We start from the raw sequence: 15906 nt of genomic DNA, 5'->3' as shown, positions 1-15906 counted from the left end.
TTCAAAAAAATGAAATCCCTTTGTAAGAGATGAGTTCTCGTTCGAAACCCTCCTACTTCGAGAGAGATTGTCAGTTTTGTACACGAACTGCATCCAGTTTTTGTCGTAGCCCTCTCAACGTTTTAACACATGCTATGTGGGTGAAATTATGATAGCATGCCAACTTTCAACATTTTCAGAGTTCATTTGTAGTGCTTTTAAATTTCAGGGTCAACTAGCTCAAAAAAAAAGTAAATGCACTAAGAATACCAAATGAAGTCAGAAATTGTTGAAATTTTGTGATGTGCCTTTGAATGGTGCATTTTGAACACACAAAAATTATGGAGTTCAAATAAGTTTAAAAAAATGAAATCCCTTTGTAAGAGATGAGTTCTCGTTTGAAACCATGCTACTTCGAGAGAGATTGTCAGTTTTGTACACGAACTGCATCCAGTTTTTGTCGTAGCTCTCTCAACTTTTTAAGACATGCTATGTTGGTGAAATGATGATAGCATGCCAACTTTCAACATTTTCAGAGTTCATTTGTAGTGCTTTTCAATTTCAGGGTCAACTAGCTCAAAAAAAATAAGTAAATGCACGAAATATACCAAATGAAGTCAAAAATTGTTGAAATTTTGTGACGTGCCTTTGAATGGTGCATTTTGAACACACAAAAAGTATGGAGTTCAAATAAGTTCAAAAAAATGAAATCCCTTTGTAAGAGATGAGTTCTCGTTCGAAACCCTCCTACTTCGAGAGAATGTCAGTTTTGTACACGAACTGCATCCAATTTTTGTCGTAGCCCTCTCAACTTTTTAAGACATGCTATGTTGGTGAAATGATGATAGCATGCCAACTTTCAACATTTTCAGAGTTCATTTGTAGTGCTTTTCAATTTCAGGGTCAACTAGCTCAAAAAAAAAGTAAATGCACGAAGAATACCAAATGAAGTCAGAAAGCTACATCAAGCTTCCAGGCTCGGCCCCAAGGACAACACCGCCTCCGAGTCGTTGCAGGTCACCTACACCTCCAAGCCCTCCACATGACGTCGGCCAGCACAACACGTGTCCATCTCGATCACCGCCGCCGGACTTGGGTCGTCCATCTCCGCCGCCGCCCTCACATGATACTAAGCGGAAGCGTGCCAGCAAGAATGCTCCGTCGATGATTTCTAAGCGACGAAGCTCCCTAAAGCGCAAACTGTCGCCCCTCCCAAACGTACCTCATGCTAATCTTCCTATCAGACCTTATGATCGTACCCCCGAGGAAAACGCCAGGATAGCAAAGGAACAACATGATGCGCAGATGAAAAGGAAGGAACCCGAGCCCCGCCCGGAATACACCGAGAAGCACATAGCATGGGCAAAAGACTTCATAACCACTCCATCACAGTATGACTTACACTATAAGCCTGATGACTAGACACGCACATTGCAGAAGGAAGTGAAAAAGAGCAGCTCACGTGCAAGTGCAAGTGGGAGCAAATCAAGTTCAACTACAAGCAAGAAAAAATCAGACGTTCCTCAGCTTGGACAACAGGCCAAACAGTCCATCCCACCCCTCAAGGTGTTAACCGAGAATGTTCCCCCTCCGGTGCAGGGGCAAGCTTTTGAAAGAGTAAAGGAGTTGGCGGATGAATGTGGTATCTCGGTTGAAGATTTGCTGGCTTCCCAAGACGACAGGATACCCAAGGCTGTGGTAGCCCCTAAGCCACAGTTTGTCATGGGAGAGCCTTTGGTCAGCAAAGATGATCTCCCAACAAATATGCGTTACTTGCATAAATGGTACTTAAGTGAATCAAAGAATGGGGGAACGATGATCGTGCTGAGTGTCCCACGGGAGTACTACGGCCGCTCCGAAGAAATCCATGACTTTGATGAACTCTTCCAGATGTACAATGGCGACGCCCTCGACAAATCGCTTATGAGTTGCTATTGTCTGTAAGTTTTTTAATTTGTTGTCTACATATAACTTGTTTAGTTATTTCAATTCATTGTTTATATATAATTTGTACTCTATTATGCAGAATGAAGATTCTGAAGTGTAAAAGTAAGAGCATCCTAAATATTGGTTTTATTGACCCAGATAAAATACATATAGCGACGCTAACTGACAAACCCAAGGAGACGGAGGAAAACCTTCTAAGGTTTCTAATAGATCAAAATTTGTGTGACCACATACTGTTTCCATACAACTTCAGATGAGGGTCTTTACTCTGTTGTGTCCATTCACTTATAAGTGTAATTGGTAAGTTACTAAAACACACACACATATATATATATATATACATGTGCAGCTTCCATTGGATTCTGTTGGACATTCAAATTGATAAGGGAAGAGTTGATGCCTTCGACCCATTATCAAGACCCTTGGAACAGTTCCAAAGCCTGTAGGACATGCTCCAAGGGTAATTTGAATCATTCTTGCGCTCACTCGGTCTCTTTCGATGATTTTCTGATATATCAATTAATGAAAAACTTAGCAAATCATTATCCTTGTCGGGCAGGGTTTGGAAGTGGTTCTTTAGAGCTGACCTTTAGAGCGGCTCAGGTAAGTAGTAGTATGATATACTTCTATTAATTTTCAATACATTTATGATGCTAGATTATTATTTTGATTATATATATTCTATTCTCGTAAAGTGCGACCAGCAGCCACGGGGAACGCATCTATGCGGATATTATGTTTGCGAGACCATTCGCACGTTTACCTCTGAGTTCAAGGATCACAGATTCGACGTAAGCAATGAACATTCACACCTCTATTTTTACCCGTCATTCTTTGTTATCATGATTGATATTCATATTCATCTCCTCTTCTTATATAGCACACGGCCATGAGGACGAAGGTCATACCACAGCAACGCGCGATTGCTGTTGCAGAGGAGCTTGCGGGATTTCTGAGGACGAAAGCTATAGAAGACAAAGGACGATTTAGTGTAGCTAAGGGCCATTACTGATGTTCGTCCATGTAATCGAATAGACGGGCTCTAGTCCCGATAATTCAGATCTCCATATAATTGTATATATATGATCGCTTGTAAGATAAGTTAATTATATATATATGTATATATATATGCATAATTATTTCTATTTAAATTATATGAAAACTAATTCCCGAACACCAAATGAGGCATCACGTTAATCTCCCGAACACCTAAACCCTAAAATCCTAAAACCCAAAAATAATTTCATTCAAAAAAAAACCCCAAAACCAGCAAAATCTGAAAATCTTTAGTCCCGGTCCGTGTAACGAACCGGGACTAAAGGGCCTGCCCCTGGGACGCTACGAGGCGCCTACGTGGAGCACCTTTAGTCCCGGCGTGTAATAGGGCCGGGACGAAAAGGTTAGGCCTTTAGTCCCGCCCCTTTAGTCCCGGTTGGTGAACCGGACTAAAGCCCTTACGGGCCGGGGCTATAGGCCCTGTCCCCACTAGTGTTGGTATAATTCATGTGACCCTATAGAGCTAAATTTATACAACAACAAGTGCTAATTCCAGTAGGGGGGTATACGTACATAAATAACTTACTACTGGAAGCATACTGGTCCACACAAATATATAGAGGGATAGCACGAGGAACACTCACCAGACTAATCAAACGACCGGGCGAAGCAAGAAGGGCCGCATCAAAGACGTGGACGGAGTGGCGTCAGAGCAGCCCCAAGTAGCCTCTTGTCAAGCGCAGAGCTTCCCCCAAATTGACTCCCCTTGCACATGAAGACTACAGAAAACCCCTAAAGCTCAACTCTGTGAACATGAGGCGCAACGATTTTAATAACGTGAGAATGTTAATTTCGAATAAAACACCAAATCGAGCGTCACTGACGGCAAAGCACCAACACAAAGTCCCCAACAAAAATTTGTGTTGCTGGCTTCCTGAGGGGGCACGCGCTACCTTCGACCACATGAAGAGCACCGCCAATAGAAACATGAGAATGTCAGCCTGCGACATATATGCTCGCTTTACTCGCGGCACATGGGGTGCGGAAACCAGATTGGTAGAGGGCGGGTACGGTCGTCGCCTTCCACACCCCAATGGGGAACCACCACAACCTTCTTCACCTTCTCGTCCACTGGTCAGTTAACGGTTTGGCGGCACAAAGGTGGAGCGGCAAATCCGAAGGAGCCTAAGATTGGGGCGACCGGATCCTGTTGGGTTTAGTCCCACATCGATTGTGGGAGGAGGCACAACACGACTTATAAGGGTGAGGGTGTCCCTTCCTAACAGGCTAGTCTTTTGGTGGGAGAGGGCCCAAGGCCTGTCATAAGTCGGTGTTACTCTCCGGTTGGGCCTGTTGACGCATGTGGATCGGAAACGCTGGTGTTAGCGGACCCGGGATTGCGTAACAAGTGGTATCAGATCCCAGGTGCCCGGAATAGATCTCGGTAGACTCACGGGTGGTCGGTCATGGTTGGTGGGCTGGAGACGCTGGTATTAGCGGGCCCATGGGTGACCGATGTGTGAGGGGGAGATTGTTGGGTTTAGTCCCACATCGGTTGTGGGAGGGGGCATAACACGACTTATAAGGGTGAGGGTGTCCCCTCCTAACAGGTTAGTCTTTTGGGGGAAGAGGGCCCAAGGCCTGTCATAAGTCGGTGTTGCTCTCCGGTTGGGCCTGTTGACGCTTGTGCATTGGAAACGCTTGTGTTAGCGGACCCGGGATTGCGTAACAAGTGGTATCAGAGCCTAGGTGTCCGGAATAGATCTCGGTAGACTCACGGGTGGTCGGTCATGGTTGGTGGGCTGGAGACGCTGGTATTAGCGGGCCCATGGGTGACCGATGTGTGAGGGGGAGATTGTTGGGTTTAGTCCCAGATCAGTTGTGGGAGGAGGCATAACACGACTAATAAGGGTGAGGGTGTCCCCCCTAACAGGCTAGTCTTTTGGGGGGAGAGGGCCCAAGGCCTGTCATAAGTCGGTGTTGCTCTCCGTTTGGGCCTGCTGACGCATGTGGATCGGAAACGCTGGTGTTAGCGGACCCGGGATTGCGTAACAGATCCGGCAACATGAGAGGGGGGAGGGAGGGAGGGGACATCACATTGTGGGGTAGAGGAAGGCAGCCTGAACCCGACCAGACGACAGCCTCGGACCCACACAAGGACCAGCCACGTCCCGAGAGCCCACCCATGGCCAAATTGAATGTTGTGACCTTTTTAGGAAAGTTAAGCCGGATCTGACCCCGTTGGGAAAAAAATCGGATCTGGCCCTTTTACTACCGCCAGAGCCCTTGGCAGTAGGGTATAACAACCTATCGCCGAGGCCCCTGACGGTAGGGTTGCACACCTACCGTAAAAAAATGTCTAAGTTGCGGATCCAGTGTGCGCGAGTGTCTACCGCTGGACCCCTTGGCGGTTGGGTCACATGCGCTACCGCCAAACACCCTGGCGCCTCGGCGGTAGGTTGTTATACCCTACCGCCAAGGTTTCTGGCGGTAGCAAAAGGGTCAGATCCGTATTTTTTTCCCAGCGGGGGTTAGATCCGGCTTAACTTTCGAGAAAAGGTCAAAACAGTGAAATTTGCCCCGACCCATCGTGGCAGCCGAGCAGGGGGACCACACGAGTCTACATGTGGCGAGCGCTGGAGTTGGGGCATTGATCCCGAGGCATCCGCTTGACCCAGGCGCTGCAGGCGGTGATCCCGGAGTGATTCGGCCTGGCCTTACCGCGGCTACTTAAGGACTGCCAGGGTCACACAGATATGCACCCCCCTACCCGAGCACCGCACCGTCCTCCTTCCCCTCGCCATCACCTTGCTGAGCCCTTCCTCCACTCCGATCCCAGCGGCGTTATTGAAGTCCTGGTTCTTCACCCATCAGATGGAGATCATGACAGAGGGCTTGCTCCGTCAGATGGGCCCGAGACACTATCGCCGGCGGGCATGAACGATGAGCCATTGTCCCCGTCGTGCATGTTAAGCGGGAGCCAGCATCCCCACTAGAACAGGTGAAGAAATGAGTGGGCTTCCCCACCGTGCAACCGTGGCCTTCATGTCGGCAGTCGCATGAAGCAAGAGCTGCCCCCCTCCCTAGCGCCTCTGCCTCATGAAGGATGAGCCGGCTTCACCCACGGTGCACATCAACTACACACGGATTGACATGCCCTCCTACATAGCGCGACGACCCCCATCAAGGAGGAGTTGTCGCTCGCGACCGGCAAGGCGCGTGGCCGGATGCTCCAATACCTCATAGGAGGTGGTTACTGCGGTGCCTTCGGATCTCGGGCCATGGTATCCGAGGTGGAACATGCGGCACGACAACAGACGAGGTATGACCGGCACAATGTCGGTTGCCGCTAGCGTTCGCCTATACGGACATGGCACTGGAAATTGTCCACAATGAACTGGACCGCGCTACTACGTGGGCGCTCAACCGCTCCATTACCACCGTAGAGACGGCTGCTAAGCGTTGTCGACGTGTTGATGGTGAGCTTGCCAAGATCGATGAGAATTGGTCGCTTAGCGCCTGCTCCGCCAACGCACGCAGGGGTAAGGCCGCCGCGAGGGCGCATTTGGCAGTAAAGTATGTGTTAATAATTTTTAAAATACATGTTGAAACATTTGTTTGGATGTTAATTTTTTTGTATGCAAACATTAAAATAATTATACAAACAATGTTGGAACTTATTATAAACTTATGTTCGTACAATTCAAATTATATTTTCTATATTCAACAAAATATAATTTGAATTATACGAACAGAAGTTTACCTTGTATATACATTCTTTAAATGTCACGGACATAGTATTTGGAATATTTGACATGTTTTATTATCACAAGGGTTTTTGATACACATGAGTAGCATTTATAAATTTTTCATTCACGTTATGCATTTTCTATTATACACGAGAAATTTACATCTACATATGTTTATCATTTTTAAAATGCAAGACTAAATTTTTCACTAATACTTAGAATAGTTTTAACAATAAACAAAAGTAATAATAACAAAAAAAGTGGAGGAAAATAAAAACCAAACAAAAAATGTGGAGGAAAAACAGAAAACAAAAATAATTTTTTTGAAGAAAACGGAAAACAAGAATAAATCATGCATGACATCAGCATGACGCATCTTATGGTTTGTGGGCCCGCCCTTTTCGGGTTCTAGGTGTCGCGGCAAGCTACAGATCCGGCTTGATGGCTGACTTGTTTTATGTATGATTATAATGTACTTTGCTTCGTTGTTATGTGCTTATTGGCTCTTTTAGAATGAATTGTTTAATTGCACAAATATAGAACTGACATGTGGTACCCAAGCAACAATCCTGGTAATTAGTTCCCATTTGATTAGTGGGTCCTACTTTGAAATGAAAAAGAAATAAAAGAAAATTAACAAGTGGGCTGGAAAAAGGCTAAGACCCAAAAAAATAAGGATTGTAAAAGGCTGTGGCCCAAAAAATAAATGGGTATTGGGCTTGGCCCATGCAGCTCACCAAAATTGTAAGGAAAAAACAATAAATAGGCTGAATTAATGAGCTTGGCCCATATAGACACCGAACTGGGCTGGACTGATTCTAATCAACAACCTTTTTATTTGGTTGCAATTTTGCCATGTGAGTTTGCCACGTCGTATCCGCCGTGATAATGGTAGATTGCTAGTGACCAGAACAATTGGTCGTAGAACAAACAACATTTCATTTTGGTTGTTAACTTTCATTAAAGACGGCCAACTTTTGACCAAATGTTTTTGGTCACAAAAAGATTGCAAATGAAAAACAATGACCTTTCAACGACCAATATGGAGGGTCGCAAATTAACATATTTCTTTTAATGGCTGGACATAAGCTACATGCGGATTGACTTGCCCTCCTCACCAGCGTGAAAACCCGCATAAAGATGAGTTGTCGCTCGCAATCGGCAAGGGGCGGGGCAGAATCCTTCACTACCTCGGAGGAGGTGGTTACTGCGGTGCCTCCAGTTCATGGGTCGTGGTATCCGAGGTGGAGCATGCAACACGGCAGCAGGCGAGCTATGACTAGCACAATGTCAGTCGTCGCATGGCGTTCGCCTCGACGAACATGACGCTGGAAATTGTCCACAATGACCTGGACCGCGCTCCTGCGTGGGCGCTCGATCGCTCCATTACCATTGTAGACACGCCACTAAGCGTCGCCGCCGCCTTGATGAGGAGCTCATCAAGATCGGCTAGGAGTGGTCGCTAAGCAACTGCTCCGCCAACGCAGGCAGGGGCAAGGCCGCCGCGAGGTCGGCTTCAGCATTGAAATACGTGTTAATATTTTTTTTAAATACAGATAGAAACATTTGTTTGGACGTCAAATGTTTTTGTAACTATGCAAACATTAAAATTTTAAACAACCAATGTTGGAACTTATTTATATTTTTATAAATGTGAGGTACATTTCGTTGAATAAACCCAATATAATTTGAATTATATGAACATAGGTTTACCTTGTATACACATTCTCTAAATGTCACTTAGATTGTTTTTGAAATGTATGTCATTTTGTGTTGTGACAAGCGTTTTCGATACACACAATTACCATTTATAAATTTTTCATTCCCGTTATGCATTTTCTCTTATAGACGAGAAATTTATTTCTATATATGTTTATCATTTTTCAAAAACAAGACTAAAATTTTCATTAATATTTAGAATAGTTTTAACTGTAAACAAAAGTAATAAAAACAAAAAAAATGCGGTGGAGAAACGAAAACCAAACAAAAAAATGTGAAGGAAAAACAGAAAACAAAAATAAAAATGTGGAGGAAATCGAAAAACAAAATAAATCATGCATGACATCAGGTATGACATGAACCATTTACTTGTCCTCGCTCGCTTGCTACAGATCGATGGTTGTGTCTTTTTTTGGTTCAGTTTTCTTATATATATATTTTTCCTTTCTGTTTTGTTTTCGTTTTTATTTTTCTTATATTTGAGTTTCGTCATGGTTTCTTCACTTTTTCTTATTTTCTATACTTTATTCACTGTTTTTCATTTCTTACTTGGTCTCATAGATTTTAGTTCTTTATTTTTCTGTGAATTTTGTCGGTTCCTTAATTTATGTTCTTGGATTTTGACTGGCTTTGTATATTTTTTCTTTGGTTTTACTTTTTTATAGGTATTCTTCTTTTTTACTTCTTTTTATAGTCTTGAGGAAGTCATACTATTTTTACTTCTTTTTTACTATTTTTATTCATTTTCATTCGTTTCCTTCATGGTTTTTTAGTTTTGAGGAAGTCATACTTAAGTCTGAATATATGTTAGGTGCGTCTATGTGAAATGTGATGTACATATTTCCAGCACACTTACTCACTAAGGACCGGTGGAACACGGCAAGAAGCACACAAATACACAACCCGTGCAAAATGTTCGATGCACAAAATGCAACGTATTATGTGGTTCTAGCTTCACTTTCAGTAATGGTCAAACCTGCTGCTAGTTTGTCCACTCATGTAGAATTTCTGGGCCAATATATATTGGTAACATCTAGATGATTTCTCGAGCTTTGGCATCATTGGCCATACTTTTCTTCTCATCTACTATCAAGAAATCATCATTTTGATCCTGTCGGAGATATGAAAGGAGAGAAACGTATGCACCTTCACGGACAAGTCTGCAGATTTTCAAAATTTGAAGTATGCTATCAACAGCACCGTAGAACTTTGGAGGCAAGCCGGAGCCACAGTTTTGGAGCCCCCGTTCTGGGATCCTCCATGAGATATCAACCACTGTAACCATCCTCATTTTTTTGGGGGTGTTTTTTTTCTCCTTTTTTCATCCTTTTTTTCTTTTCTCCTTGATCACTCTGATCATCTCCCCTAGTCACGTTTTGTTCCTCCGCACTGCTACCTCCTTCAAATCAATATATGCTAGCCTGAGGCTGGATCTTTCAAAAAAAAAATTAAGTAAGTATTGTGTGGTCCAGTCTTGTTTTGGTCCAACCTGCTGCTAGCTTGTCGATTCATGTAGAATTTCTGGGCCAATGTTGGCAACTTGTGGAATATTTGTCAAGCTTTGGCTTCATTGGCCATACTTTTCTTGTGATCAGGTGTCTATAAATACGCATGCCTCTGTCCAAACAAATTCACTCATCCTCTTACGTACAGTAGAGCAACAGCACTAAAGCTAACTAGAGCTTGCAGCAATGGTGACCTCCGCGGTGCTCTTCCTCCTCCTCGCTGTTTTCGCCGCCAGTGCCAACGCAGCCACCTTCAACACCAAGAACAACTGCGGCTCCACAATATGGCCGGCGGGCATCCCGGTGGGTGGTGGCCGGAATAGCCGAAAACTGCGAGTTTTGACGAGTTTTTGTAACCGGACCACGGGGTTCCCGAAACGTTCGGATCACAGCGGGACCCAAAATCAGTGACTAATATCATACAAAATTGGCCGGAATAGTCCAAAACTTTGAGTTTTGACGAGTTCCACGTAACCGGACCCCGGGTTCCCGAAACGTTTGGATCGCAGCGAGACCCAAAATAAGTGAGTAATAGCATACAAAACTGGCTAGAATAGACCAAAACTGCGATTTTTGACGAGTTCCCCGTAACCGGAACATGGGGTTCCCGAAACGTTCGGATCACAGCGGGACCCAAAATCAGTGACTAATAGCATACAAAACTGGTCGCAATAGCCGGAAACTGCGAGCTTTGAGGAGTTCATTGTAACGGGACCATGGGGTTCCAGAAACGTTCGGATCACAGCGGGACCAAAAATCAGTGACTAATAGCATACAAAACTGGCCAGAATACCCCAAAACTGCGAGTTTTGACGAGTTCCACGTAACTGGACCCCGGGGTTCCAGAAACATTCGGATCGCAGCGGGACCCAAAATCAGTGAGTAATAGCATATAAAACTGGCCACAATAGGCCAAAACTGCGATTTTTGACGAGTTCCCCGTAACCGGACCACGGGGTTCCCAAAACGTTCGGATCACAGCGGGACCCAAATAAGTGTCTAATAGCATACAAAATTGGCCGGAATAGGCCGAAACTGCGAGTTTTGGGCACTCGATCGCTCTGTTAATATCGTAGAGACGCCGCTAAGCGCCGCCGCCGCCTTGATGAGGAGCTCGTCAAGATCGGCTAGGAGTGGTCGCTTTGCAACTGCTCCGCCAACGCAGGCAGGGGCAAGGCCGCCATGAGGGCGGCTTCATCATTGAAATACATGTTAATATTTTTTATATACAGATCAAAACATTTGTTTGGACGTCAATTGTTTTTGTAACTATGCAAATATTAAAATTTTACACAACTAATGTTGGAACTTATTAATATTTTTATAAATATGAGGTACATTTCGTTGAATAAACCCAATGTAATTTGAATTATATGAACATAAGTTTACCTTGTAGACACATTCTCTAAATGTCACTTAGATTGTTTTCGAAATGTATGTCATTTTGGGTTGTGACAAACGTTTTCGATACACACGATTACCATTATAAATTTTTCATTCACGTTATTTATTTTCTCTTATAGACAAGAAATTTATTTCTATATATGTTTATCATTTTTAAAATACAAGACTAAAATTTTCATTAATATTTAGAATAGTTTTAATTATAAACAAAAGTAATAAAAACAAAAAAATGTGGTTGAAAAACGAAAACCAAACAAAAAAATGTGGAGGAAAAACAGAAAACAAAAATAAAAATGAGGAGGAAAACGGAAAACAAAATAAATCATGCATGACATCAGGTATGACATCAACCATTTACTTGTCCTGGCTAGCTTGCTACAGATCGATGGTTGTGTCTTCTGTTTGGTTCAGTTTTCTTATATTTGAGTTTCGTCACGGTTTTCTTCACTTTTTCTTATTTTCTATACTTTATTCACTGTTTTTCATTTCTTTCTTGGTTTCATAGATTTTAGTTCTTTCTTTTTCTGTGAATTTTATCTGTTCCTTAATTTCTGTTATTGGGACTGGCTTTGTTTATTTATTTTCTTTGGTTTTTACTTTTTTATAGGTCTTCTTCTTTTTTACTTTTTTTTATAGGCTTTCACTATTTTTATTCCTTTTCATTCATTTCTGTCATGGTTTTTTTTACTTTTAAGGAAGTCATACTTAAGTCTGAATATATGTTGTGTGCGTCTATGTGAAATGTGATGTACATATTTCCAGCACATAATGTTCGATGTACTCACTAAGGACCGGTCGAACACGGCAAAGGCAAGAAGCATCCAAATACACAACCCGTGCATAATGTTCGATGCACGAAATGCAACGTATTGTGTGGTTCCGGTTTCACTTTCAGTAATGGTCAAACCTGCTGCTAGTTTGTCCACTCATGTAGAATTTCTGGGCCAAAACATATTGGCAACATCTAGATGATTTCTCAAGCTTTGGCATCATTGGCCATACTTTTCTTCTCATCTGCTATCTATAAGTAAGTATTGTGTGGTTGTAGCTTCACACGATAAGTAATGGTCCAGTCTTGTTTTGGTCCAACCTGCTGCTGCTAGCTTGTCGATTCATGTAGAATTTCTGGGCCAATGTTGGCAACTTGTGGAATATTTGTCAAGCTTTGGCTTCATTGGCCATACTTTTCTTGTGATCAGGTGTCTATAAATACGCATGCCTCTGTCCAAACAAATTCACTCATCCTCCTACAGCAGAGCAACAACACTAAAGCTAACTAGAGCTTGCAGCAATGTCGACCTCGGCGGTGCTCTTCCTCCTCCTTGCTGTTTTCGCCGCCGGTGCCAGCGCGGCCACCTTCAACATCAAGAACAACTGCGGCTCCACAATATGGCCGGCGGGCATCCCGGTGGGTGGGGGCTTCGAGCTGGGCTCAGGCCAGACGTCGAGCATCAACGTGCCCGCCGGCACCCAAGCCGGAAGGATATGGGCACGCACCGGGTGCTCGTTCAATGGCGGTAGCGGGAGCTGCCAGACCGGCGACTGCGGCGGCCAGCTCTCATGCTCTCTCTCTGGGCAGCCACCAGCAACGCTGGCCGAGTTCACCATCGGCGGCGGCAGCACCCAGGACTTCTACGACATCTCGGTTATCGACGGCTTCAACCTTGCCATGGACTTCTCGTGCAGCACCGGCGACGCGCTCCAGTGTAGGGATCCCAGCTGCCCGCCGCCGCAAGCCTACCAACACCCCAACGACGTCGCCACACACGCCTGCAGTGGCAATAATAACTACCAGATCACCTTCTGCCCATGAAGCCTCTTTACGTCGCACCGCCAACCAATAATAGGCGTATGTGTGTGTATATATATATATATATATATATATATATATATATATATATATATATATGTGGTCATATAAATATAAATATAAAAATAAATAAGAGCCGTACTGCTTAATACTCCCTCCGTTCCTAAATACAGTATAAATCTTTTAAGAGATTTTACTAGTGGACTACGTACATAACAAAATAAGTGAATGTATACTCTAAAGTATGTCTATAAACATCTGTATGTAGTTTCCTAGTAGAATCTTTAAATTCCAAATTGTTTTTGGATGATAGATAATTTGATGCGTGAAGTCCGCTTCAATTTTTGTATCATTTGAACATCTGAGAAACTCTCGGCAAAAAAGACAAATCGGATCAAAACGGTGCATGCACATTAAAGTTTTTTTGTAGACCTCGAATTTGTATTTTTTGGCTAGAGCAGCTCAGATGTTCAAACTGTACACAATTTACAGCAAACTACACGCATCAAATTATCTATCACCGATTTTTTTTAGAATATTTTGAATTGTTTTAGTATTTGTTTTGAGTTTATTACACAGCAGGTGTGCAGACGAGTTTGGGCTCAGAAATGGATTTACGCCCGATGAGCACCCTAGTTTGCACAAACCAGCTATATAGTACTATTTCAGTGTCCATGTGCAAAACTAGCTTGAACATACATTAATACTAGGTTTGTTTCAGTTTCACATTCAGATTTAAGTCGCGAACAATGTTAAAACTAGATTCAGATATACAATGTTAGATTCAGTTTATCAGATGCAGCAATGATCCGTTTTAAAACTAATAGAATTTCAATTAGCATATATCAGTGCTAGCTTGATCGTCAGATTCAGGTTTCAGATTTCACATTCTGAACATGTGCTTGAACACCAGATTCCATACTTCTGAACATCAATTCAGATTCTCCTGAACTTTGCAATGACCAACAAGTCAATTGCCGCCTCCTTAACATAATATTTTAATCCGGAACTTTTCTAAGTCAATGGCATCTGCTCCGAAGAGCAGTCCTGCATATTAGAACAAAGTTTCAGGAATTTACTTTGTAGAGCTTTTTCATCCCGATCATTTGTTCAAATCACATACATGCAGCTAGCAAACATGCGGACACGCACGTGTATTGACCTGAGACACGCACCCGTCGCAGATATATATGGCAGGAAAATTTGGATGGGCGAGACATCATGGCACAAAGTGTTATACGCAGAATTGGTGATGCAGAAACCACGAATATATGGCAACACAATTGGATCCCAAGAGACATCTTCAAGCGCCCTATCACAGCTCTTGTACCAAATCCTCCAAAGAGAGTGGTGCAGCTCATAGATGTTACACCCGCAAGCTGGAATGAGGACTTGGTCCTGATTGTGTTTACTCACATTGACGCAAAGGCAATTCTCCGGATCCCGCTATGCACACGCCGTGTTGAAGATTTTTGTGCTTGGCATGTAGAGTTTCGAGAAAAATTTGGTACGCGGTTGGCTTATCGCATGATACTTAGGACGAAGCATAGCTCGGAGGCCTGGTTGCATGAGGAGGACGGAACATCATATGAGCACAATGGAACCAGCAAGTGGTCTATGATCTGGCATATGGAGGTACCCTTCAAGCTCAAGATGTTTGTGTGACGTCTAGCCCGGCAGTCAATGCCGACAGGTTCAATCTTGAAGCACCGTCACATGGCGACGGAGGACACTTGTCTGTTATGTGGGCTGGTGGACACTGGGAAACATGTGTTGATTGCATGCCCGATGGTGGCGAGTGTCTGGGTGCTGGTACTTGAAGAGTTGGTGCAACACATGGCAGAACGCGAAGGATTGGTTGTTTTCATTGCATGAAATATTAACGGTGGAGCTCTTCGATCGCTTAGTTGTAACGCTATGGGCACTCTTGGGAGTCAGGCGGAAGGCAATTCATGAGAACATTTTTCAATCACCATATTCTGTTAACAGTTTAATATCTAGCTAGCTCCAATTCTTTTCAATCAATAATTGTGTGGATGAGATTATCATGTAACGTTCACAACCTAGAGCGACACATAACTAGCTCCAATTTGTTAATTAAATGTATGCATTTCGTATATAGTCATACATGTTTATATTAAGATTTGCATGACATCAATGTTCTACCCTCCCGTGGCAGCAGGGTCCATGAGAAAATATAAGTGATATTTAGGCTTCTTTTTAATAGAGAACAAAAACAAAGCATTAGCACATAGTGAATATATGAAATCCTCATACTACGATCATCATTGGAAAGAATCCAAAATCTTGTCACCTTGGGGCATGTGGAGCATAACACATGGTAGGTGCATCTAACTGGCAAGATCGGGTCCAAAGCACTCTCATATTCATAGAGACATAATAGGTTCAGATCTAAAATCATGGCACTCGAGCCCTGTTGACAAGCATTAAGCATAGCAAATTGATACAAGATCAATCTAAGAACATGAAAGATACTAGGGATCAAGCTCCAACAAATTGACTTCATTACATCGCAAATCTCATCCAACCCCATCAGTGTCCAGCAAACCTACGAATGAATTACTCATTCCCGATGGTGAGCCTCGCCTCCCGACACCCTCACCTTGCCCCATCACCCACGCAGCAAACACTGTTGCGTCCGCATCCCGCCACCGCTTTCGAACTCTACAACGCTCCAGTGCTCTACAATGCTCCAGTGTTTCCCGGCTCTAATCTACTTTCAGATTGCCATGATGTTAGAAACTCGCTTCATAGCCATGGTTAATAGTATAAATTT

The 15906-nt window shown here is 43.4% G+C and overlaps 1 protein-coding gene across 1 annotated transcript; it reads left to right on the top strand.

The window, feature by feature from the left end:
- Positions 1-12529: 12529 nt before the first annotated feature.
- Positions 12530-13461, top strand: LOC123409679 (pathogenesis-related protein 1A/1B). The gene has a single exon (XM_045102548.1). It carries the CDS (start codon positions 12591-12593, stop codon positions 13110-13112), a length of 522 nt encoding a protein of 173 aa, XP_044958483.1. The 5' UTR covers positions 12530-12590; the 3' UTR covers positions 13113-13461.
- The last annotated feature ends 2445 nt before the right edge of the window (positions 13462-15906 follow it).

Source organism: Hordeum vulgare, chromosome 7H, assembly GCF_904849725.1.
Source record: "Hordeum vulgare subsp. vulgare chromosome 7H, MorexV3_pseudomolecules_assembly, whole genome shotgun sequence".
Taxonomy (NCBI): domain Eukaryota; kingdom Viridiplantae; phylum Streptophyta; class Magnoliopsida; order Poales; family Poaceae; genus Hordeum; species Hordeum vulgare.
The sequence above is the reverse complement of the archived record's forward strand: the minus strand, read 5'-3'. Positions and strand labels throughout refer to the sequence as shown.